The sequence below is a fragment of the Urtica dioica genome, chromosome 1 (assembly GCF_054948205.1).
Source record: "Urtica dioica subsp. dioica isolate 48M chromosome 1, U.dioica_male_clone48M_v1_H2, whole genome shotgun sequence".
NCBI lineage: Eukaryota > Viridiplantae > Streptophyta > Magnoliopsida > Rosales > Urticaceae > Urtica > Urtica dioica.
The window spans coordinates 19,776,258-19,800,942 of NC_142756.1; the positions used below are offsets into that span (position 1 = coordinate 19,776,258).

Sequence of the window (24,685 nt, forward strand, 5' to 3'; positions counted from 1 at the left end):
TCATGCGTTCAATCGAAATGCGCAATTTATTCCCTCGGTTTTCAAAAATATAAAATATCACTTTTCAGTTTAATATAAATGATAAATACCTACCTTAAAATATGTTATATTGCGAATACCACCTATTTTAAAGGATATAATGTGAACTAATCGAAGCCGATCGGTAAAAAAAGGTAATTTAGCAAAATAGCAAACTTAAATGTTGGGTTTTGCTAAATAGTCAAAATTTGATAAATATTAAGTAAATAGCCAATTTTATATGTTTACAGACGTAAATATTAAGTAAATAGCCACTGCCATATTTAGTCACATCATCATTTATGGTTATTTATCTATTATTTACCTACCGAACCTTGATTATTTAGCAATATCAAACGTTTAAATTGGTTATTTTTCTAATTTTACGTTTAAATAAAGGAATCCCATTCTTTTTCTTGTATCATAATATTCCCCCAAAGACCTCATTTCTGCACTTCTCCATTTCAATTCGTTCTCCGCACTGCCAAGCTGTCTCGCCGAAGACCTCATCGGCGCCAAAGAAGAAAACCTCTCGACTACAAGGTGGCTTTTTTTATTTATTCAGTCACTTACTTACATATATTTGCTTCCGTTGTGGGACTGTAGATATATTTTCATGTGTGCTCGTGTTCTTTCCATTGAATTCGTTTCATCGCACACCGATCATGCGAGTTTGTGTGTGTGAATATATGTATATATATATGTATTATCTTGATGTGTTTCAGAATATCAATTTTTCACAAAGAAATCTCTATGAAGAGGTGAAGAAAGTCAACACCTTGCTCAACCCAACCGCACAACAACATCGATGATGCAGGAAGTCAAATTCTGGATATTCCGTCAAGCATACTCGTCGAGATCTTTTTGACACTACCGACGATGAGCATCGTGATGTGCAAAACCTGGCTCGGTCTGATCTCTAATCGGGAATTCATTGGGACTCACTTGGCACGAGCAACAGAATGTACGTTGATCCACCATATACGTGGCGAAAAAATGTTGAGAAGCTTCTACTTGTTCGGGGAAGATGGGCTTAGATCGGGGTATTGCCGGTGCTTAGCAGGTAAGGAGGGGTATGAACAATGTCGGTTTTGTACATCAATGAAGCTTGCGAGACTAAAGATTCCGTTGAGGAACGCCCAAAATATGCTCAGCATATTGGAAAACAACAACGATGCAGTGTTTTGCATCAGAAGCAGAAGTAAGAGCAAGAACGTTGTCAAGTTGAAGTCGTCCAGTGATCACAGCTACAACGTTGTAAATTCGTGCAATGGATTGCTTTGCTTGACCGAATTCTGTCGTAGTATCCGAGATTTAAACTACCCGATTGTGGTCTGCAATTCGGTCACTGGCGAGTTTTTGTTTTTTACGAAGATGATTGCTTCAGATGAACGTGTTCCGGTCAAAGCTCATGGATTTGGTTTCAGTCTGAAGCACAATGAGTACAAGGTGATTCGAGTGCTCCAGCGCGATGACATGGCTGAGATACACACGCTCGACGCAGAATCGTGGAGTGAGCTCGGTCCGTTGCTGATCGAAAATAATGAATTTTCCTACTCCCTCACCTATCTTTACGGATCTCTTTACTGGCTTCTCCGTAGTAACAAAGAGAATGATAGGCTGTTTTCTTTCGACTTGAGTAATGACCGATTTCAAGTCCGTTTCTTTTCCATTTCAGCGCAATGGAAAGTTACTATGTCATGGTCCGGCCCTGAGAGTTCAAGACGGCCTTTTTTTTACATGTATGATATTTCGTCCATTAGTAATATGGACATATGGGTGATGGATGAAAACGAAAACTCCGACTATTGGACGAAACTCTTTTCCAGAGCCGACCTTGACTATAAGCAAACAAGACCGGTGCCTAGGGCCTCCGATTGGGTTGGGCCCCAGGATTTTAAATCTATATTATATATATATATATCCAAAATATTTAAATATTTAATCTTTTTGATTTTATATTTAAATTTTTATACAGCCCCAAAATATTAATTTGCTTAGGGCCCCGAATGAGTTTGGGCGAGTTCGGACCAGCCCTGCTCTTTTCCATTCATTTTTTGAACAACTTGTTCTAGATAGATGGTTCCGGGATGAAGAATATATTTGATATTATCTTGCAAAAACAACAAAACGGTAGTGATGTTCCATGGTCTTCACGGTGAATTAATGTACTATGATCGGGAACAAGGCACGAGAATCATACAACTCAATGTTCGTGGCCGTAGATCGTATATGGACTCGAAGCTATTACTTACACAAAAAGCTTCATTTCCCTCGGCGATATTGTGGGGACGGGTCATGTCGAAATCGTCAACATCAACTCAGGGTATGAATTTTTTTTTTTTTTGTTATACTTTTCTCTATATTAATTTTTTTGTTTTTTTTAATACCTGATTCTTTAGCATAAAATATATATCGCCGCGGCGAGAAAATTTATAATATTTGAAAATTGTGCAATGGAATCATACCATTGTAGAAGCTTCTACAACGCATGTTTAACCGTTGTAGAATCCAAGCTTCTACAACCAGTGACGGAGCCAGCTAAGGCCTAGGGGGGGCTTAAGCCCCCCCTCAATTTTTTTTTTTTGCACTTTTTGCCCATTTTAAAAAAAAATTACATTTTTTTCTCTTGAAAATTTATACTTTTGGCCCAATTTTTATAAATTTTTTACAATCAAGCCTCCCCTGAATTTTTTTTTCAAATTAGCCCCCCCTGATGGGCTTTTCTGGCTCCGTCACTGTCTACAACGGATATCTAAGCGTTATAGAAGCTTCTACAACGCTGAATTCTACAACTGTTTTTAAGCGTTGTAAGATCTCAGTTTTGTAGTATAGCTAGTTCTTAATCTTCTTTAGCAAATTTAATTTTCTTTGTTCTTAGAGGACCATTTTGAATCTTTATAAATATAGGAGCAGACATGCAGCCCATTTTCTCATATTATGCTTTATCAATAACACAGGTTTTTATATTTTATATTTAGTGGATACATATTGTTATTACAAAAAATTATGTAACAAGCCAATTAAAACGTTTGATATTGTTATCTAACCAACGTTTCGTAAATTTTATGTAAATAGTCATAAAGACGACGTCACCTAATAAATGAAAGTGTCTATTTATCTAAGATTTGCTTTTATAAATATATGAAAGTAATTATTTATTTAAGATTTACGAAACGTTGATTATTTAACAATGTCAAATTGTAAATGTTGTTATATACCTAATGGACCCTTGTATTTATCACTTACAAGATATTTCATGTGAAAGTCCATGAGCTTTGCATTAGATGTTAAGAGTTTAGTCATACAGGCTCTTACTACAAATGAATACGTTATTCATCGGCTTATTAGATTTGCATTAGAATTGTTACCTTTGCCTTGCATGTTGAAGAATTAGTCACAGAATAAGTGAATGAGTTGATTATTCATCGGTTTATCAGCTAGCAAATAACTTGCTAATTAGAAGTATCAGGCCATGCAGCAGTAGATACACCAACACCTTTTTTTTTGTGTGTGTGAATATTGCTTTTTAGATTTAGTGGATACATAAATTTTTTATTTTCATTTACCGGATATGTCATGTGAAAGTCGATGAGCTTTATATTAGATGTTTAGAGATTGGTCATCAGGCTCTTACAAAAAATGAATGACTTATTCATCTGTTTATTAGGATGTCTGTGGATCAGTAGACGTACAAACTGTATAAGATGGAAATACTATACTGTGATATGCGTTGCTTTATATATATATATATATATATATATATATATATATATATATATATTATGCTGATATTGCCTCAAATGGTTTTTTTCTTGGCCCAGCAAGAAGCTAGTCTATGGAATCTTCTACTTTTAGGGACTTCGATATCCTTCCTTTAAAATTAGTCGTGTCACTTTCAGATCACAATATCAATTCGCTTCACTAACGAGATTCTTTAGACACCTTATTTTCACGCATGTGTTTTGCCACTGAGCTCATTTTTAGGGCGGCAAAAAAAAAAAAAAAAAAAAAAAAATTGTAGATCGGACTCGACCGTTGATCCGATTTTAAACGATTTATAATTTTATCGGTTCGGTCTGATCCGATTTGTATTTCTAAACAGTCCAGTCTGGTTTAAAAATTTTAAACCGCGTTTTAGACCGGACCGGACCGATTAATTAGTATTAAAAAATAATGAAAATATATGTCTAAAATGGTCCGGTCTAAAACGGTCTAAAAGTGAACCGGACCCATTTACTATTTAAGAAAAAATTTAAAAAATAGTTTAAAATAAAACGGTCTGATTTAAATTGTTCTAATGATATAAAACAGTCCGGTCTAAAATGGTTTAAACAGTCTAAATGGTTTAAAATGGATCGGAGTGTTTAACCGGTTGATCCGGTCCGATTTTTTTTTCTTATTTGGCCCGGTCCGGTTTAATTTGTTTTAACCGTTTAGGCTGATCCGATTTAATTTTTTGACCGGTTTTAGACCGAACCGGACCGTGCACGCTCCTACTAATTCCTATTTCGAATTTTATAGTTTTAACCATCCCATTGGTAATGAGTTGTTTGAATATTAGGCATCGTAAGTTCATATTGAGTTGACAGAATGTATGTTATGTCGAATTTAATGAGCTTTGTTACCTTTGCCTTGCATGTTAAATGATTACTCACTCATACTGTTGTCGGTCATTTTAAAAAATTATTGAATTATTTGTGACTTGCAAAGAATTTCATCTCAAGGCCAAATAAGGCCCACAAGAAGTCCAATCCAAGCCCACGAAGGTTAAAGAGTCTATTCGAGACGAGCCCATGAATAAAGCCAGAAAAACGAAAAAGGGAGCAAAGGCTCCTTGGCGCGTCACGGCATGGCAAAGCGCGCCGCGCCCAATTTATGGCGTGCCACACCATGTCAAAAATCAGGCACTCGCGGCCTTTAGCGCGTGCTCTGTCTTCATCCAATCCAAAATTTAGGGTTCTTTTCAGACTTCCAACCAATATAAATACCCCTATCCTTAGATGAAAAGGTACTCAATTCTCTCTAACAGAATCACTCAATTCCAAAGTCGTGGAACGTTCCCGATGACCCTCCGCTATAGCTTTCACTATGTTTAGGCTCGATTCTGTCAAATATTCTCACAGAATGACGCCCCCACTCACTCATAGTAATCAGACTAATGTTGAGCGTCAGAGCGCGCGCCAGAGGCACTTCCGTTGTGCCCCTCTGAGCTTATTTTCTTCTTCTTCTTACTCCTAAGTCTCCGCAACAAATGAAGAACATTCTTGAGCTAGAGGGAAGAACATTCTTGAGCTAGAGGAAAGAACTCGTGACTTTCGAGATTCTAAAACCCCGCTTCGGCGCAGCCACTTGGTTCAGCCTTGGGTCGATCCGCCCAAAGTCTTCGCGTTGTCCGATTTAGCGAGAATATTTTGGAGCTAGAAAGATAGGACTTCTCGACTTAAATAATGCGAAATCCCTTCCAATCTTCTTTTTTTCTTCTAAAAAAATTCAATTATCTCATACTTGAAAAAAATATGAACAATCATATTCACAACTTGACTTCTAAAAGAGGCGAGAACTCTCGCGTAGAAGGTGGCCGATATATTCTGAGTCGAGTGGCACAAAGGAATCAAGACTTGTCTCTGAACGAGATCGCAAGCCCGATCCTAGAGTAAGACCCACTTGACTTCCGCATCGTTGAGCTTGAGGAAAGCATTCTTCAACTGACGAACTACCTCAAAAGACAAGGAACAATAGAACCACCATCAAGAACTTTCTCGGCCTGATAGGGCAGGCTGAAAGTTTCACTCAATCGGGGGACTCCGAGGATTAACATAACTATGTTCACATGAACGAGGACGATGGTGATCACCCTCACTCTCATATGGATGAGAGTGACGACTGTTGAAATAGATCTAGGATTAAGAATAATTGATCGCTTCTAGCAAGCGGTGGAATATAAAAAATTCTTTAAAACATATCAAACGATTTTACTACCTAGACAAAGTGCATGAACATATAATTTAAAATTAATAACTATAAAGAGTTTTCACTCGGTACCAACCTCGCTTGAAGCTTGAGCGTTGAGAAACCTTTGGAAAGGTTGAATCGCTCGTCTCCCCACTTAGCTTGTCTCCTTCGTGTCTTCTTGAATCCCGAGTAACCACGATAGTTTCTACCACTAGAGTCTTCGAGTTTAGAAAGTATTTAGTGTGTGGGCACTATTAAACACAATGACTCAAGAACTAGTCTTAGTGCCAAAGAGCTAATACAAAACACTAGGTCTAATGAGGACCTAGGTGCCACAACAAAAGAGCAAGAAGAGAGAGATAGAGAGACAGAGGGGATGGGCGGCCAAGCTAGAGAGAGAAGCTCTCAATCTCAAAAACTTATGTGTTTTCAACATTGCGAATGAGGTATGGTATTTATAGGAGGAAGGATTGCCTTGAAGAGATAGTTTCCTCTTTCCTATTGAATATCACATATTCATGAGCACAATCTTTATTTTCCATTCCTATCGTAATATCAAGGTTGGAAATTTCCATTTTTCCTCCTATGTCGGCCGTCCATGTGTGTAGCATCATGCTACAATTTGTTTCCTCTTTTTTTTTTTGAAAAATATCTTCATACATCAATACACAAAATAATTCCCTCTTTCTCTTGATGGTTTGCACGAAATTCTCATCTAGAACAAGCTTCTAGATGTTTCTTTATTTGTTCGTGACAAAACAAGAAAAGCCCAATTCTCAGTTATGGCTGTGTCGATCAATTTACATTTGTCATCATATGACAATGTCCAAAATCTTATTTTGACATTTATACCATCTTATTTTCCTTATGGACAAAATTACCCTTTAGAAAATTTTCGTAAAATTCGTCTAGTTCAACGCTTGAACTTGTTTTTACTTAGCTACTAGTTTGACAAATCCTACTCTAATGACTTGTGGTAGTGACCTCATGGATCCAAATGAACAAAGTTTGAGCTAGCATGCTTGGACACAAAAGTTCACAAACCTTTTCCAAGTTCTAGCTTAATGTCAACTAACTCCACTAAAAAGTTGACACTGAAAATCTCTCAGTTCATATGAATATGTTTTCTACTCAAAATTCTACTTAATTGTGATGAGTGGAACCATTGAATATTGTCTATGTTTACCCTTCATGAATATCATCAACTAGATGGGATTTATAAAATTACAATTTTACCCTTCTAGTTGTTGTTTCCTCAACTCCTTTGTCACTTGTGAATAAGTTAGAAACAATGTATTGACGAGGAGCTAACAAGCCACATTGATTCATCCAAAAGAGTCATGAATCAATTTGGACACTGGCCAGTTCATTTATTCACATTCCAAGGAACAAAGCATGAGGTGATATACATTGCATTTAAGCAATCTTGTACATGAATTCCATATCTATGAGATCTTCACAAAGTTGTTCATGACATCTTCATAACTTAGTACTTCATCAATAGGTCTTGTCTATATCACATAGTGAATCTAGAACTCTGACTTTCTCAAATGAGCGTATGTAAGCTATGAAATGACATGTCTCATTTCAGGATTGAGGTAAGCATGATGCAATTCATACATAGTGACTTTGAGACAGAAGAGGTTAAATGGTTTGTTCTTATACTATCTCTAGAAGTGCCCTGGTCGATTAAGTATCTTTAGAAGATACTTAGGAAGAACTATATAGTCTCCAACTCTCTATGTCTCATAACCAAACATCATAGGTTCTCCTAACAATCATACTGAGATCAATAGCCATTTGATCCTTAGATTGTGAATATACTGTTTTAAGCAAACCATGAAGAGTTTGTTCATGCAAATCTATATTTGACTCTTCATTTGTTGTTAGGTTTGTTTAAGGACTAAAGACTAAGGTTTATCATAAAGCTTCAAACAAACAAGGAAGAAAGAATGAAAGTTTCAACTCTTTATTAATTATTCAGCAGTTACAAGCAAGAGTCTTCGTGAGACTTTATTACATCAAATGTATATAAGTTATAACTACTAGTCTTCTTGTGGGCACCAATGCCAACAACGACACCCTAAATCCCGAAACGCGGAGTCTCGATCACAGTATTCTTGATGCTGGGGAAGGCGCCAATGGGCGCTCTGTTCGGCACAAATCATGAACTCCCACAATTTCATCTCAACCATCTCACTCCCCCCAAGGATACAAATGAACTAGGCTCGATCTGCAGTCGTTGTACGCAACAGAGACATAACTTTGCAACAACAAAACGACAATCAGAAACTATCCCCTCGCTGCACCGGCAACTTGATGCAGCACTTCAATGCTCGTCGAAGAAGTCAGAAAACTGGCTTACTCCTTAAAATGGGGCCGTGCAGACGGCATCCGGACTTGGCCAAAACAACGTCACTTTGTCTCGTACAACATCTGTTGACAAGGCATCTAAGAGGGCAAGCACCCTACTCGTCATTTGAAAAGTAACCAGTGGGGAAAAGAATTCTAATGAGAGCGTTTTATTGTTACCAATTACTGTTGGAATTGATCTAGGGTTTAAGAAAAAGTTTGACGCTTCGGGTAAGCGGCGTAATTTTAAAAATTTTCTTTTGACTAGTAAAACGATTTTACCAACCTAAACAAAGAGCAAGTACACGTAAATAAAAACTATTATGAGCATTATAAATTTACTAACCTTTTTAGAAGCTTGAACGTTGAGAAGCTTTTGGAAAGTTGCAACGTTCGTCTCCCCTCGTAGCACGTTTCTCTTCCTTTCTCGGCAACACGAGCAACCACGACAGTTTCTATCACAAGAATCACTTGAGAGAAAAGGAATTAGTGAGTGGGCACTTTTAAACACGTCGGCTCGAAAACAAGTCTCAAAGTCGAAGAGCTAAAAACGCTAGGTCAAATGAGGACCTAGGTACCAAAACAAAAACGAAAAGAACTTAGAGAGAGAGAGAGGATGGGGGGCCAAGCTAGAGAGAGAAGCTCTCAATCTCTAAAACTTGGGATGAATGAAACAATGAGAATGAGGCCTCTATTTATAGGGGAGGGATTACCTTCATAAAGGTAGTTTCCTCTTTTGTAAAATATCACATATTCATGAGAAAATATTGCATCTATCCCCTTTAATTCACACGGCCATCTCTATGCTTCTAGAAGCAAATTTGTTTCCTCTTTTTGCTTGCCTTGGCCGCCCAAATACATTCCTCAAATAGGAACTTTGTTTCCTCTTTTTCTTTTGGCAAGTATCTACATACATTAATGCACAAAATAAACTCTCTTTCACACTATGGCATGAACGAAATTCAGCCTCTTTTTCCTAGGGTTGGACGTGCAAGGCTTCTAGAATGGGTTTCCAGATTTTTCTTCACTTGTTCATGACAACATAAGAAAAGCCCATTAAGAATTTTCAAGTAAAATTTCATGAAATGAAATTAATCCTCAAGGCCCAATAAACTCTTCATGGCCGAGTGTTTTAAGTTTCATTTGTCATCATATGAAAATTTCAAAAAAAATTATTGACATTCATTTCGTCCTATGTCTAAAAAGACAAAAATACCCTTTAGACAATTTTCGTAAAACTTGTCTCGTTCTTGTTTTGACTTATCTTATAGTTTAACTATTCCTACTCGATATGATTTGTGACAGTGACCTCATGGATCCAAATGAACAAAGCTTGAGCTAAATACTTGGACTCATAAGTTCACAAACCTTTTCCAAGTTTAGCTTAATGTCAACTAACTCCACTAAAAAATTGACACTGAAAATCTCTCGGTTCAAACGAATTTATTTTCTACTCAAGAATTCAACCTAATTTTAATGAGTGGATCCACTGAATATTATCTATGTTTACCCTTCATGAATATCATAAGCTAGTCGGGATTTACAAAATTACCATTTTACCATTCTAGCTGTTATTTCCTCAACTCCTTTGTCGCTTGTGAATAAGTTAGAAACAATGTATTGACAAGGAGCTAACGAGTCACATTGTTTCATCCAAAAGAGTCAAGACTCAATTTGGACACTGGCCAGTTCATTTATTCACATTCCAAGGAACAAAGCATGAAGTGATATACATTGCATTTCAGCAATCTTGTTCATGAATTCCATATCTATGAGAACTTCACAAAGTTACTCATGACATCTTCACAACTTAGTTCTTCACCAATAGCACCTGCTCAGAAGAGAATACGTAAGTTGTGAAATGGCATGTCTCATTTCAGGATTAAGGTAAGCACGATGCAATTCATACGTAGTGACTTCGAGACATAAGAGGTTAAATGGTTTGTTCTTATTTTGTCTCTAGAAGTGCACTGGTCAATTCAGTCCCCTCAGAAGATACCTAGAAGAACTATATAGTCTCCAACTCTCAATGCCCCATAACCAGACATCATAGTCCTTTGACCCTTAGATTGCGAATATATCGTTTTAAGCAAACTAAGAAGAGTTTATTCATTCAAATCTACATTTGTCTCTTCGTAACTTGTTAAGTTTGTTTATGAACTAAAGACTAATGTTTTATCATAAAGCTTCAAACAGACAAGGAAGAATGAATGAAGTTTCAACTTTTTATTAATGAATAAGCAATTACAAGCTAGAGTCTTCGTAAGACTTTATTACATCAAATGTACATAAATAGACACTACTACTCTTCTTATGGGCACCATTGACAACAAACTCCCACTTGACTCAAAGAAGATGTGAGTAGTCCTTCATGCCTAATCCCTCTCGATCTTGGTCGAAAACCTTGTTCGCTAGGGCCTTGGTGAATGGATCTGCCAGGTTGTCCACCCTTGAGATCTTCTTCACTTTCACGTCTCCGCGCTGCACGATCTCTCGAATCAAATGGTATTTCCTCTCAATATGTTTAGAGCGCTTATGGTTTCGAGGTTCCTTTGAGTTAGCGATAACCCCACTATTATCACAATAAAGGGTCATGGGCTCGTCGACGTTTGGAACAACTTCCAAATACTTAAGGAATTTTCTAAGCCATACAGCCTCTTTGGATGCTTCACAAGTAGCCACATATTCTGCTTCCATTGTGGAGTCAGCAATACAATATTGCTTAATAATCCTCCATATAACAGTTCCACCATTAAGGATGAACACAAATCCCGAAGTGGATTTTCTAGAATCCTTATCCGCTTGAAAATCGGAGTCGGTATATCCCGTCATAGTCAGGTCAGTACCTGTGTATATAAGCATCAAGTTCCTAGTTCTTCGAAGATACTTGAGAACATGCTTAACAACAATCCAGTGCTCGGGTCCAGGGTTGGATTGGAAACGGCTAACTACGCCAACGGCAAAACAGATGTCAGGTCTAGTGCAAAGCATAGCATACATGAGGCTTCCTACGGCAGAGGCGTAAGGAATTTTTCTCATGTCCTCAATCTCTTGGTGCAGTCTTGGGAGACTGGTCCTTAAAGAGTGAAACTCCATGTCTAAAGGGTGTTTGGCCCTTCTTGGAGTCTTGCATCGAGAAGCGATCCATCACCTTATCAATATAAGATGCTTGAGAGAGCGACAGAGTCCGGTCTTCCTATCTCGAAAGATTTGAATCCCCAGAATGTACGCGGCTTCTCGTAGATCCTTCATATCGAATTGCTTTGCCAGCCAGACCTTAACCTCAGATAACTTACCGACGTCATTACCTATGAGTAATATATCATCGACATATACTACCAGAAACACAACTTTGCCTTCATGTATTAACTTGTAAACACAAGGCTCATCTATTGACTGTTCAAAGCCGAAGCTTTTCACAGTTTCATCGAATCTAATATTCCATGACCTAGATGCTTGCTTTAGTCCATAAATGGACTTAAGAAACTCACAAACCTTGGTCTCTTGACCTTCTTCCATGAAACCGTCTGGTCGAGCCATATAATTGTGTTCGTCAAGATGGCCATTCAGGAAGGCCGTCTTGACATCCATTTGCCAGATCTCATAATCAAGAGCAACAGTTATGTATAGAAGTATGCAGATGGATTTAAGCATAGCGACTGGCGAAAAGGTATCCTCATAGTCAATACCTTCCTTTTGGGTATAACCCTTACCCACTAGTCATGCTTTGAACGTCTCGACGTTCCCATCCGGACCCCTTTTCTTCTTGTATATCCACTTACACCCTACGGGTTTAATCCCTTCAAGAAGGTCTACAAGTTTCCAGACTTTGTTGACATACATCGAGTGCATTTCAACTTTCATGGCGTCAAGCCAAAGGTTTGATTCAGAACAAGCCATCGCTTGTCTATAGGAAACAGGGTCATCCATGTCGGAGACGGCTACGAGAGAGTCTCCATAGGACATGTACCTGTCAGGCTTTTGAGTAGCCCTCCCACTACGTCGAAGTACTACTTGACGAGATTCTGAAGAGTTAGGTTGTGTTTTAGTTGGGGTAAGAAAGTTTCTTACAGATGAGGTAGAAGCTTCCACACCCAACTTTTCTTCAAGCACAATTTTGCTTCTAGGTTTTGCATCCTTCATAAAGTCCTACTAACAGACACAATTCTGACCTACTAGCCAACTTGCTAGTCTTTTGCCTCAGCACGTGTACAGGGCAACCCCAAATTTTGATGCGGCCAAGATTTACTTTACTGCCAGTCCATCGTTCATAAGGAACCGTTTTAGACGGAACTTGGTTCAGAATGTAAGCGGCTGTTTCGAGGGCATATCCCCAAAAGGAAAGAGGGAGTAATGAGTAACTCATCATTGATCTAACCATCTCCATAAGAGTTTGGTTTCTTCTCTCTGACACTCTATTTTGTTGAGGTGTGCCAGGTGCAGTAAGCTGAGAAGCGATACCTTCTTCTTTAAGAAAGTCATCGAACTCTCCAGACATATACTCACCACCTCGATCGGATCGAAGGGTTTTGCTCACTTTGCCAGTTTGCTTTTCCACTAAAGCCCTAAAGACCTTAAATACGTTAAAGGTCTCGGATTTGTGTTTGAGTAAATAGAAAAAACCGTATCTTGAGTAATCATCAGTGAATGTAACGAAGTATTCGTATCCTCCACGTGCCTGTTGACTGAGCGGACCACATACATCAGAATGTACTAGTTCCAGCAACTCAGTGGCTCTTCGACCCTTGGCTGAGAAAGGTCGTTTAGTCATTTTTCCTTTAATACAAGATTCACAAGTAGGCAGTGAACCTATTGCAGAGGCTTGGAGTGGACCGTCCCTCACAAGTCTCTTAATCATGTCTAGATTGATATGACCAAGTCTTAAGTGCCAGAGGTATTTTGATTTTGTTAAATCAGAGGATTCAGAAAGTTTGATCCTCTTTGGCTCCCTAATTAAATCGTTATCTATTTTGGTGTCTAAAAGAGAAGGTTGAGTGGGATACATGTAAAAAAGACCATTCTTCATACATGCATTAGTGACAAAAGAATTATCATAACGAAATACGAATTCCATTCTTAATGAACTTTAAACAATAATCTTGCTCAAGAAAATGAGCAACGGATATTAAGTTCTTCCCAAAGGTAGGAACATAATAAACATTATTCAAGTTTAAAGTGCGGTATTCAAAAGACAGCGTCACGGATCCCACAGCCTTTGTAGACACCAGGCTCCTATCATCCCATTTGAAACAGAAGTCGCCTTCCTCTAAGCTTTTGGTTTTCTTGAAACCATTCAAGGAACAACAAATATGGATAGTAGCAGCGGAGTCAAGAATCCACGTTCATACCTTATCAGCTACTAAGCACGCTTTGGTAATTAGTACAATACTATGTTCCTTTGCTTTGAGATAGGCAGGACAGTTCTTCTTATCGGCCTTGTGAGGTCTCTTCTTAGATCCAGAGGCGGAGGCTTTGTGCTAAGTAGCATGTGCCTCTCCTTGATTCCTCTTTCTCTTAGTGAGACCTTCAGCAGTGTGAAGCTCCTTTATAAGCTCGGTAACAATGTACTCTAGCTTTTTCATGGAGTAGTTCCACTTGAAGGTATCAAAAGATTCGGGGAGAGTTTCCAAGATCATATCTATTTTGGTCTCCTCATTAATCTTAGATCCTAGGATTTCCATCTTATTCAGGTAACTAATGATCAGCATCACATGGTCCCTAATAGGAGTCCTAGCCTTCATGCGACAGTTCATAGACTGCCATACTGCTTGTTGCCTTGTTTGACGCCTTTGCCCTCGAAACATCTCAAGGAGATTGTAGAGCATGTCAGCGGCAGTCTCGATGTCACGATTTTGCTCTTTCAGTATATTGTTCATAGATGCTAAGATATAACACCTCACAATCTTATCGGATCGAAGCCAGGCCGCTAAGGCGTCATTGTCATCTTGATTCGAATCATCATTCGCCAGAGGAGGACACGGGGTGGTGAGTACCCATTTATGCTTGTTAACAGTAAGGATGATATCGAGGTTATGTTTCGAATCTACGTATTTTTTGTTTTTGAGTTTGTTCGAGGAAAGGATGATCGAGAGAAGGTTGAGAGACATGTTGCTTAATTAAGTTGAAACGAGTTTAGGATTAGTCTTTCATTTAGGATTTAAGTTTGTTTAAGACTTGATAAAATCCAAATGTGTTATAAACCAAACGATAATTTACTCCCTCAAGAGAAGGCCGCAAAAAAATCTCCATTTATAAGTAAATGACACATCATTGATGCTTAGCCAAGATGTCAATACACCAATTTTGAGTAGCCACCTTTTAAATTGGTTTGATCACTCACATCCTTTCGCAGAGCCTCAAGGGAGGATTACTAGGGATTGAGCCTAAGTGTGCAACCAACCACTTAGTCCAAAATATCAACTTTGAAAAAACAATCCCCCAAGAGGAGGCCTTGTCGTCATCGTCTCACTCTCGGATGTAGCTCATTGAGCAATGATCGAAGTAAAAACGCCATAGAGTACTCTCATTTAAGAAAGGGCCACAAGAGTGACTCTTAGTCTCACGTTAATTACTTCATTCATTAGTGTTGGGGATCGTGGGTTACAAACAACAACCCTCCCACTTAGTTTTTGGAGTTGGAACATTGACTCTTATAAGTTCAGAAACGGATTTCCTAGTTATAGAGCGATAGAGCGGACAGCTAGAAAAGAATCCTAGAGGTTCATGTTCAGAGCAGTGTTAGTGCATAAAGGCACAAGGTACATACTCGGATCTTTTCCTATTTTCTATTCGGGGAAAGTGCATAGGGGAAGTGTGACCTTCAACTCACTCGAACACTTGAAAGTTTGAGATTACACATCTTTTAATTTTTCGGCTTGTCTACGAAGAGACCTCCCACTTAAATTTTCAAGAGCATATAGATTTTGAACATATGTGATATATATATAGTTTTAAAAACATTTTGAAAACTTATTTGATTTGGATGACAAAATATTTTCAAGTTTGAAAACGAAAACAGTTTTTCAAAATTCAAACTAGTTTTGTAAAAATTCAATTTCAATTATACTTTCAAAAATCAAAACATTTTAATCTTTCACATTATGTTTATAATCTTATAAAAAACATGTTTGCTCAAGAAAATTTTCTGATTAGAGTTCTATAACTCATGGTAGAGGGGCTGAAAATCCGGATTTCTAAAAAAAACTGGACTTTCGGAACAACCGCACACCTCGAAGTAAAATCGCTATAACTGGCGGCTCCGATGTCCTTTTGACCCAAAACTGGTGGCATTGGAAAGCGGACAGATAGACCTTTAATTTGATTCAAGAAGCATTAAATTTAGAATTCTGAGAAAAGAGTTATGCCACTTTTACTGCGGGTTTTACTCCATCTCGAAGAAAACATAAATAATTAAAGTTCGGTCTTTTAGTGCGTAAAACGAATCGAGTGTAACGGAATGTTTTCGGAAGTTGTTAAGGATTTTATTTGTGTTTTATTAACATGGTAATAACATGGTATAAAAGAAATAACAACAAGCATAAAACGATTCAAGCAAATAAAAGAAACTAGTAAGACAAGAAAACTAGTCACAAAATTTACTCGAAATTTTATCAAACTTAAAAACACGTTTTTAATATAAAAAATTAAAAACTTTTAGAAATGATTCTAATGTGTTTTAATAAAATCCCAAACTCATAGAAAATCAACATGAATTTTAATTTAAAGGCAAGAGCAATAAATTAAAAAAAAAATCTAAGAAAACAATTCTAACTTGTCACAAAATTAGTAAACTTTCGAAAACGATTTTCAAGCTCATAATTTTAATTACATGTAGATGCATATCTTTGACCATAGCTCTGATACCATTTGTTGGAATTGATCTAGGGTTTAAGAATAAGTTTAACGCTTCGGGTAAGCGACGGAATTTTAAAAATTTTCTTTCGACAAGTAAAATGATTTTACTAACCTAGACAAAGAGCAAGTACACGTAAATAAAAAGTATTACGAGCATTATAAATTTACTAACCTTTTTAGAAGCTTGAACGTTGAGAAGCTTTTGGAAAGTTGCAACGTTCGTCTCCCCTCGTAGCACGTCTCTCTTCCTTCCTCGGCAACACGAGCAACCGCGACAGTTTCTATCACAAGAATCACTCGAGAGAAAAGGAATTAGTGAGTGGGCACTTTTAAACACGTCGGCTCGAGAACAAGTCTCAAAGTCGAAGAGCTAAAAACGCTAGGTCAAATGAGGACCTAGGTGCCAAAACAAAAACGAAAAGAACTTAGAGAGAGAGAGTGAGAGAGAGAGAGAGAGAGAGAGAGGATGAGCGGCCAAGATAGAGAGAGAAGCTCTCATTCTCTAAAACTTGGGATGAATGAAACAATGAGAATGAGGCCTCTATTTATAGGGGAGGGATTACCTTCATAAAGGTAGTTTCCTCTTTTGTAGAATATCACATATTCATGAGCAAATAGTGCCTCTATCCCCTTTAATTCACACGGCCATCTCTATGCTTCTAGAAGCAAATTTGTTTCCTCTTTTTGCTTGCCTTGGCCGCCCAAATACATTCCTCAAATAGGAACTTTGTTTCCTCTTTTTCTTTTGGCAAGTATCTACATACATTAATGCACAAAATAAACTCTCTTTCATATTATGGCATGAACGAAATTCAGCCTCTTTTTCCTAGGGTTGGACGTGCAAGGCTTCTAGAATGGGTTTCTAGATTTTTCTTCACTTGTTCATGACAACATAAGAAAAGCCCATTAAGAATTTTCAAGTAAAATTTCATGAAATGAAATTAATCCTCAAGGCCCAATAAACTCTTAATGGCCGAGTGTTTTAAGTTTCATTTGTCATCATATGACAATGTCAAAAAAATTTATTGACATTCATTTCGTCATATGTCTAAAAAGACAAAAATACCCTTTAGACAATTTTCGTAAAACTTGTCTCGTTCTTGTTTTGACTTATCTTCTAGTTTAACTATTCCTACTCGATATGATTTGTGACAGTGACCTCATGGATCCAAATGAACAAAGCTTGAGCTAAATACTTGGAATCAAAAGTTCACAAACATTTTCCAAGTTTAGCTTAATGTCAACTAACTCCACTAAAAAGTTGACACTGAAAATATCTCGGTTCAAATGAATTTATTTTCTACTAAAGAATTCAACCTAATTTTAATTTGTAGATCCACTGAATATTATCTATGTTTACCCTTCATGAATATCATAAGCTAGTCGGGATTTACAAAATTACCATTTTACCCTTCTAGCTGTTATTTCCTCAACTCCTTTGTCTCTTGTGAATAAGTTAGAAACAATGTATTGACGAGGAGCTAATAAGTCACATTGTTTCATCCAAAAGAATCAAGACTCAATTTGGACACTGGCCATTTCATTTATTCACATTCCAAGGAACAAAGCATGAGGTGATATACATTGCATTTCAGCAATCTTGTTCATGAATTCCATATCTATGAGAACTTCACAAAGTTAGTCATGACATCTTCACAACTTAGTACTTCACCAATAGGTGCTGCTCAGAATCTCATAGTGAGTCCGAACTCTGACTTTCTCAAATGAGAATACGTAAGCTGTGAAATGGCATGTGTCATTTTAGGATTAAGGTAAGCACGATGCAATTCATACGTAGTGAATTCGAGACATAAGAGGTTAAATGGTTTGTTCTTATTTTGTCTCTAGAAGTGCACTGGTCAATTCAGTGCCTTCGGAAGATACCTAGAAGAACTATAGAGTCTCCAACTCTCAATGCCCTACAACCAGACATCATAGATTCTCCTAACAATCGTACTAAGGTCAATAGTCCTTTGACCCTTAGATTGCGAATATATCGTTTTAAGCAAACTACGAAGAGTTTGTTCATGTAAATCTACATTTGTCTCTTTGTAAGTTGTTAAGTTTGTTTATGGACTAAAGACTAATGTTTTATCATAAAGCTTAAAACAAAGAAAGAATGAATGAACGTTTCAACTTTTTATTAATGAATAAGAAATTATAAGCAAGAGTCTTCGTGAGACTTTATTACATCAAATGTACATAAATAGACACTACTACTCTTCTTGTGGGCACCATTGACAACAATTACAACAACGCTCTAATCTTAAGAATACTCTACTAAGATGTGGAAGAATGTTTCAACGATATTTTAGTTGACTGTATGCCTCAGTAGAAGAAGATTGATTAGATTTTGTTAGAAAAAAATCAAATAAATTTGAGATTCGAAATCCATCAAGGTATCCAAAATGATATTAATAGAGGGGATAGTGATGCAAATACGATAGGAAAAATAATTGTGCTTCCATCAAGTCATATCGGAAGTCTTAGATATATGGTGCAAAATTATCAAGATGCAATGGAAATTTGTAGAGAATATGGAAACCCTGACTTATTTGTAACACTTACATGTAACCCAAAATGGCCAGAAATTACCAGAGCATTATCAATAATTCCTGGCCAAAAATTCGAAGATTGACCTGATATAACAAGAGTGTTCAAACTGAAAAAGCAACCAGTGAGGAAAAGAATTCTAATGAGAGCGTTTTATTGTTACCAATTACAACAACGCTCTCATCTTAAGAATACTCTACTAAGATGTGGAAGACTGTTTCAACAATATTTTAGTTGACTGTATGCGTCAGTAGAAGAAGATCGATTAGATTTTGTTAGAAAAAATCAAATAAATTTGAGATCCGAAATCTATCAAGGTATCAAAAATGTTATTAATAGAGGGGATAGTGATGCAAATACGATAGGAAAAAGAATTGTTCTTCCATCAAGTCATATCGGAAATCTTAGATATATGGTGCAAAATTATCAAGATGCAATGGAAATTTGTAGAGAATATGGAAACCCTGAATTATGTGTAACACTTACATGTAACCCAAAATGGCCAAAAATTAGCAGAGCATTATCAATAATTCCTGACCAAAAAGTTGAAGATAGACCTGATATAACAAGAGTGTTCAAACTGAAATTATACCAAATACTTAAAACTATAAAATTAGGAAATATATTTGGACCCATTATTGCTGATTTTTTCATTAATTGGGCTTAATAATCCATTAAATATCTAATTTGGACCTTAACTTAATGAAATATCTGAAAATGGACTTTTGGGTCAAAACTGGACAAAAATACCTTTAGACCATTTGAACATAAAAGAACCGATATCTCTCTCTCTGTCTACTCACGCGAAAAAAACGAAAAAAATTGAAATCAAACCCGTACGATCTCATACGATTCCATACGATATACTACGACCGTGTACGATTCAATACGATATACTACGATGGTGTACGATAAACAAGCTTCAATCTCTGGCGGCGGTGATGCTTAGAAATCCCGAGCTCTCAAAACGTCGAAAAAGGTGAGTTTTTCAACTAATTTGTTGTTAAATCTCATCGAAAATAGTCAGAATAGGTATTAGGACTTAGGATTTATCTGATTTGTGGTTATTTGAGCTGTTTTTGATCGGATTAAGAAAGTTAGGGTTAAAAATTGGGGGCTGAAATACGATGAGAATCATGCATCGTACGATGCTGTACGATGCCGTACGGTGAAATTCATAGATCTGTACGGTGCGATACGATGTGATACGATGGTGTACGATTGGTTTAATTTAAAAAAAAAATTGTCGTACGATGCCATACGATGTCGTACGATGCTGTACGATAGTTAAAAAAAATTATTTTTTTCCATACGATGCTATATGAGTCTGTACGATGTTGTACGATAGTTTAAAATTTTTTTTTTTTTTTTGGCATACGATGCTATACGAGTCTGTACGATGCCATCTGATGAAAAATGATTCTGACCTAATTTTGTCGTTTTTTTAGGACAATTTGAACTACATATAAAACGTCACATTCCCGGGTCGTATCACCTACCCGTGGGACAGGGATCTTGAAGCTCGTACGAAGGAGATTCGATGAGCTCGGGATAAAAGATCGAATCCTGGAGACTCCGTTCGAGCAATTTTTTTCGTAGAACGAGCTCGCTTTCTCACCGGTCCTCGTACATATTTTCCTTCAGAAGAAGATCGAGGCGACGGTACGGGGGGAGATACATTTTGGTATCGGAGGCAAACGAGTAAGATTTGGATGCCTCGAGTACGCACTCGTCTCGGGGATGAGCAATGAAGACGGTCCGACTAAAGCCGAACAAGACGAGCAAAACAGCGACCGACTGATCACAGACTACTTGAACGGCGTCGTCGGAAGCAAGTTGAGCATGTCGATCAACGCGTTCACCATATGACAGAGCCATGACGACGCGTTCAAGCTCGGGCTGCTCGTATTTGTGTATGGGTATCTTATGGGACAACCGGCCAACAAAGTCATCAAGGAAAGGTGGCAGAAATTTCTATACATCGTAGAAGACCTCCCCTTCTTCTTCAAGATGCTTTGGGGAAATTTGAGTTGGGTGAAGACGTATTCCAGCCTCTCGGTGAAACTAAGGCATTATCACGAGATGATGCAGAAGAAGTTGAAGGACAAGCCGGACGTGGCACAGAAAGAGGCCAAGTACACATTGACGGGTAATCTTCATACCCTTCATTACTGGGCGTACGAGGCTATCCCAGAGATCGAGATGCGGTTCGGGTTGAACCAGGGGATTCGTGTGCCCAGGATGCACTCGTGGTCTAGTAATGTGGTCATCATGGGAAAAGACATCGAGGCCGTCCTGAATAAAAAACGGTAACTTTTTATAATTTAACGTTTATTAAATGTATTTTACATTATTTTGTAATATTAATAATTGTTTTTGGGTTTGTAGGTGGGTGTTCTTCAAATGCCGAGACCAAGGGCAGCAGAGAGAATTTTTCACTCTCCTCGAGACACAGACGAGCAAATGTTTGTATCCCATAGACGTCGAGGGAGAAGACGCGACAGAGCCGCGAGATATCGAAGAAGAAATAGATCGAGTCACGACTGTTGTAGAAGATGTCATCGTCGGAGACTCCGACGACGAACACGTGTCAGACACTCCCGGTTTCGTCTTGGTAGTCCAACCACTCCCGCAATGGGATCGAGGCCCACACCGACCCCTCGCGCTGACATTCCCGAGCCCTTTGTCCTAACACGGGAAATGTGGGAAGAAATGCGAGCATCCCAATAACAACTGTGAGCATCCCAAGAACAACTGCTGCAATCACAAGGGATGGTCTTACACGCTCTTAGCACGAGCAGGTGTATAATCGCGCGCATCAGGCAAAGCCAGGTTAGATTTAAATCAAGCTTTGTTTAAGTTTAAATTTCATTTTAGAGTTAAGTTTAAATATAATTTAACGTTTTAAAGTTAAGTTTGTTTAACTTTAATTTAACGTTTTAGAGTTAAGTTTAAATTTAATTTAACGTTTTAGAGTTAAGTTTAAATATAATTTTAGTTTAACTTTAATTTAACGTTTTAGAGTTAAGCTTAAATTTAATTTAACGTTTAAGAGTTAAGTTTAAATATAATTTAACGTTTTAGAGTTTAGGGTTAAATTTATATTTTATTTATAGTTTTTGTGACAAGTTTAAATTTCGTGACATATTTTGTTACTTAGACTCGCAGCTTGATATGTGGAAGAGGCTTAACATTTTGTTCGAGGACGAACGGGCTTGCCTGGGGGTGAGATTCCCACGACCCAAGCTGATGGTCGTCCTAAACAGTAGACCCCTCCTCCTCCTCCTCCTCCTCCGGCGGTTGGTCTAAAGCCGGCGTCTTCATCGCACGAGCCGGCGTCTTCGCATCGCGAGTCATCGAAGAAGTCGAAGAAGCCGTCTTCTATGCATCGCGAGTCGTTGAAGCGATTGGAGATCAGGCCGGTGACTTCGCCGAGGTTGTCGACGTCTTCGTCGAGTCCTCGTAGAGAAGACATTCCGGATAAGCAACGCCGGCTCACAACTCCGCTTAAAAGGAAAAGCGACAAGGAACAGCTTACTCCGCCACGTCCAGATCGGCAAGTGCGGCAGAAGTCATCGCGTTGGGCCGATTTCAGTGATCCGACGAGGCCCAAGTATTCAGAAAATCCTATCCCAAAGTTCAACCCATTGAAGGACGCGAGACTAAGGCATCGTTTGGCATAGCTTTGTTTTTTAAAAAAACGCTTTTAGATTTAGTTTTTGGAAAAAATTGTTTTTTGTTTAACTGACATGTGTTTGGTAAACTGTTTATAAAACAGTTGTTGCTGGTAACAAAAGCTGATTTTGCGTTTGGTAAAATAAATATATTATGGTAAAATGACTAAAATAGACATGTTTTTAAAAATTAAATAATGAAGAGCAAGAAGAACTACTATAACGTCAATGCGTATATATAATTGATCATCTTGCTAACCAAACCTTTTTAAAAAAAAAAAAAAAAAACCCTGGCAACAAGCCCACCTAAATGAGAATAGTTAAAAAGTACATACATCTTTGTTTGCTTTGCTCAGAGAACATGTGCAGACCGATTAAAAATAAAAAATAAAAACAACACTGAGGAAAGTAAAAAGGCTGAGGAAAGAAGAGTAAGAGGGCACAAGAGAAGCTTACACGTGGCAAAGTACAGGCCAAGTTTTTGCGAACTAAGAAAGAAAGGACAATCAGTGAGGATATTAAAGTAATTATATATAGGATACATAAACGTTTTTTTTTCAAAAGCTAGGATTTCTAGCTTTTTCTATTCATGTACAATTTTTAAAATCGTTTTTAAAGTTTTTTTAAAAAACTGTTTTACCAAACACAAATAAACAGTTTAGCTTTTAAAAAAAACAAAAACAGGGATTAATAATCTGTACCAAATAGGACCTAAAGGAGTTTAATAATTTCGTTAAGTGGTTGCAGACAAGGAAGTGGGACGGCAAGTTCATGGAGTCTACTCGCTTGAAGACGTGCGACGGAGACACGAATTTCTTCGACACGATATTGACAGAAACCAGATGGCTACATGATTCGGTACGTTATTTATTATATTTTGCATTCACTATTAATTTAAAATAACGTTATATGTTTGTTATGTCTCAGCATATTGATGCTATAATTCACATGATTCGGGCTCGCCAACGAGCTCTCGACGGATATCGGCAAGGCGTCCGAATCATGGATTGTCGGTGGGTCCAGCACGTGTACGGCCGATTCACAAAGGAAGAAGCGAACATCAAGAAGGCCATTGAGCTGGGGGCAGAGCCCGAACCCGTGGACTGAGACATGAGGGCAACTATTACCCCGATGACTGGGTATAGGGACACCGATATTTTGCCTTGGGATGGTGCTCGTGAGATCCTGTTCGTCGTGAACTTCAAGAACTTATTCACAATTATTACCTTTATTTGTGGTTAATTAAATTGTAAGGGTTATTTAACATTGTTAAAATGTTTGTTATTCAGACTTGGACTCGAGCATTTGCTAGGATTGTGGCCATAGGTGGTTTCTTCAAGAACCATCGCCACTCTTACCGGGAGAGTGAGCATGGTGAAATTAAGTTCACATACCCGACGTGGCTCGTCGATCAAAATTTCCCACAATGTGCATACAGGTAAACATGTTTACATTTTTTGTTAATTGAACTTCTTTTTGAAAAGTTATTTTACAAGTATGTTTGTTTTTTTTACAAGATTATTTACAAGTTAGTTTTTTTGACTAGTTAATTGAACTTTTTTTTTGAAAAGTTATTTTACAAGTATGTTTGTTTTTTTTACAAGATTTTTTACAAGTTAGTTTTTTTTACAAGTTATTTTAAAAAAGTTTTTTTGACAAGTTTATTGAACTTTTTTTGACAAGTTTTAAACAAGTTTGTTTTTATTGACAAGTTATTTTAGAAGTTTTTTTTTTTTTTACAAGTTATGTTATTCAACTTTTTTTGAAAAGTTATTTTACAAGTTTGTTTATTTTTTTGACAAGATTTTTTACAAGTTATTTTAAAAAAGTTTTTTTGACTAGTTAATTGAACTTTTTGACAAGTTTTAAACAAGTTTGTTTTTATTGAAAAGTTATTTTAGAAGTTTGTTTTTTTTTTTTTTTGCAAGTTATGTTATTCAACTTTTTTTGAAAATTTATTTTACAAGTTTGTTTATTTTTTTGACAAGATTTTTTACAAGTTATTTTAAAAAAGTTATTTTGACTAGTTAATTGAACTTTTTTGACAAGTTTTAAACAAGTTTGTTTTTATTGACAAGATTTTTTGACAAGTTTGTTTTTATTTTACAACTTTTTTTAGACACGTTTTTTGACAAGTTTGACAAATTCTTTTACTTATTCGTGTGTTGTAGCGGTGATTGCGGGATGTTCGCAGTGAAGTATGTCGAGCACATAGTACTAAACGAATCATTTGACACTCTTCAAAGTGTCAATATGAGAACGTTAATGAAGAAATGGTG

The 24,685-nt window shown here is 37.2% G+C and overlaps 1 protein-coding gene across 1 annotated transcript; it reads left to right on the forward strand.

The window, feature by feature from the left end:
- Window positions 1–634: 634 nt before the first annotated feature.
- Window positions 635–3,707, forward strand: LOC149407725 (uncharacterized). The gene is made up of 4 exons (XM_089621630.1): window positions 635–689; window positions 836–1,674; window positions 2,244–2,344; window positions 3,689–3,707. Exons 1-4 carry the CDS (start codon window positions 635–637, stop codon window positions 3,705–3,707), a joined length of 1,014 nt encoding a protein of 337 aa, XP_089477756.1.
- The last annotated feature ends 20,978 nt before the right edge of the window (window positions 3,708–24,685 follow it).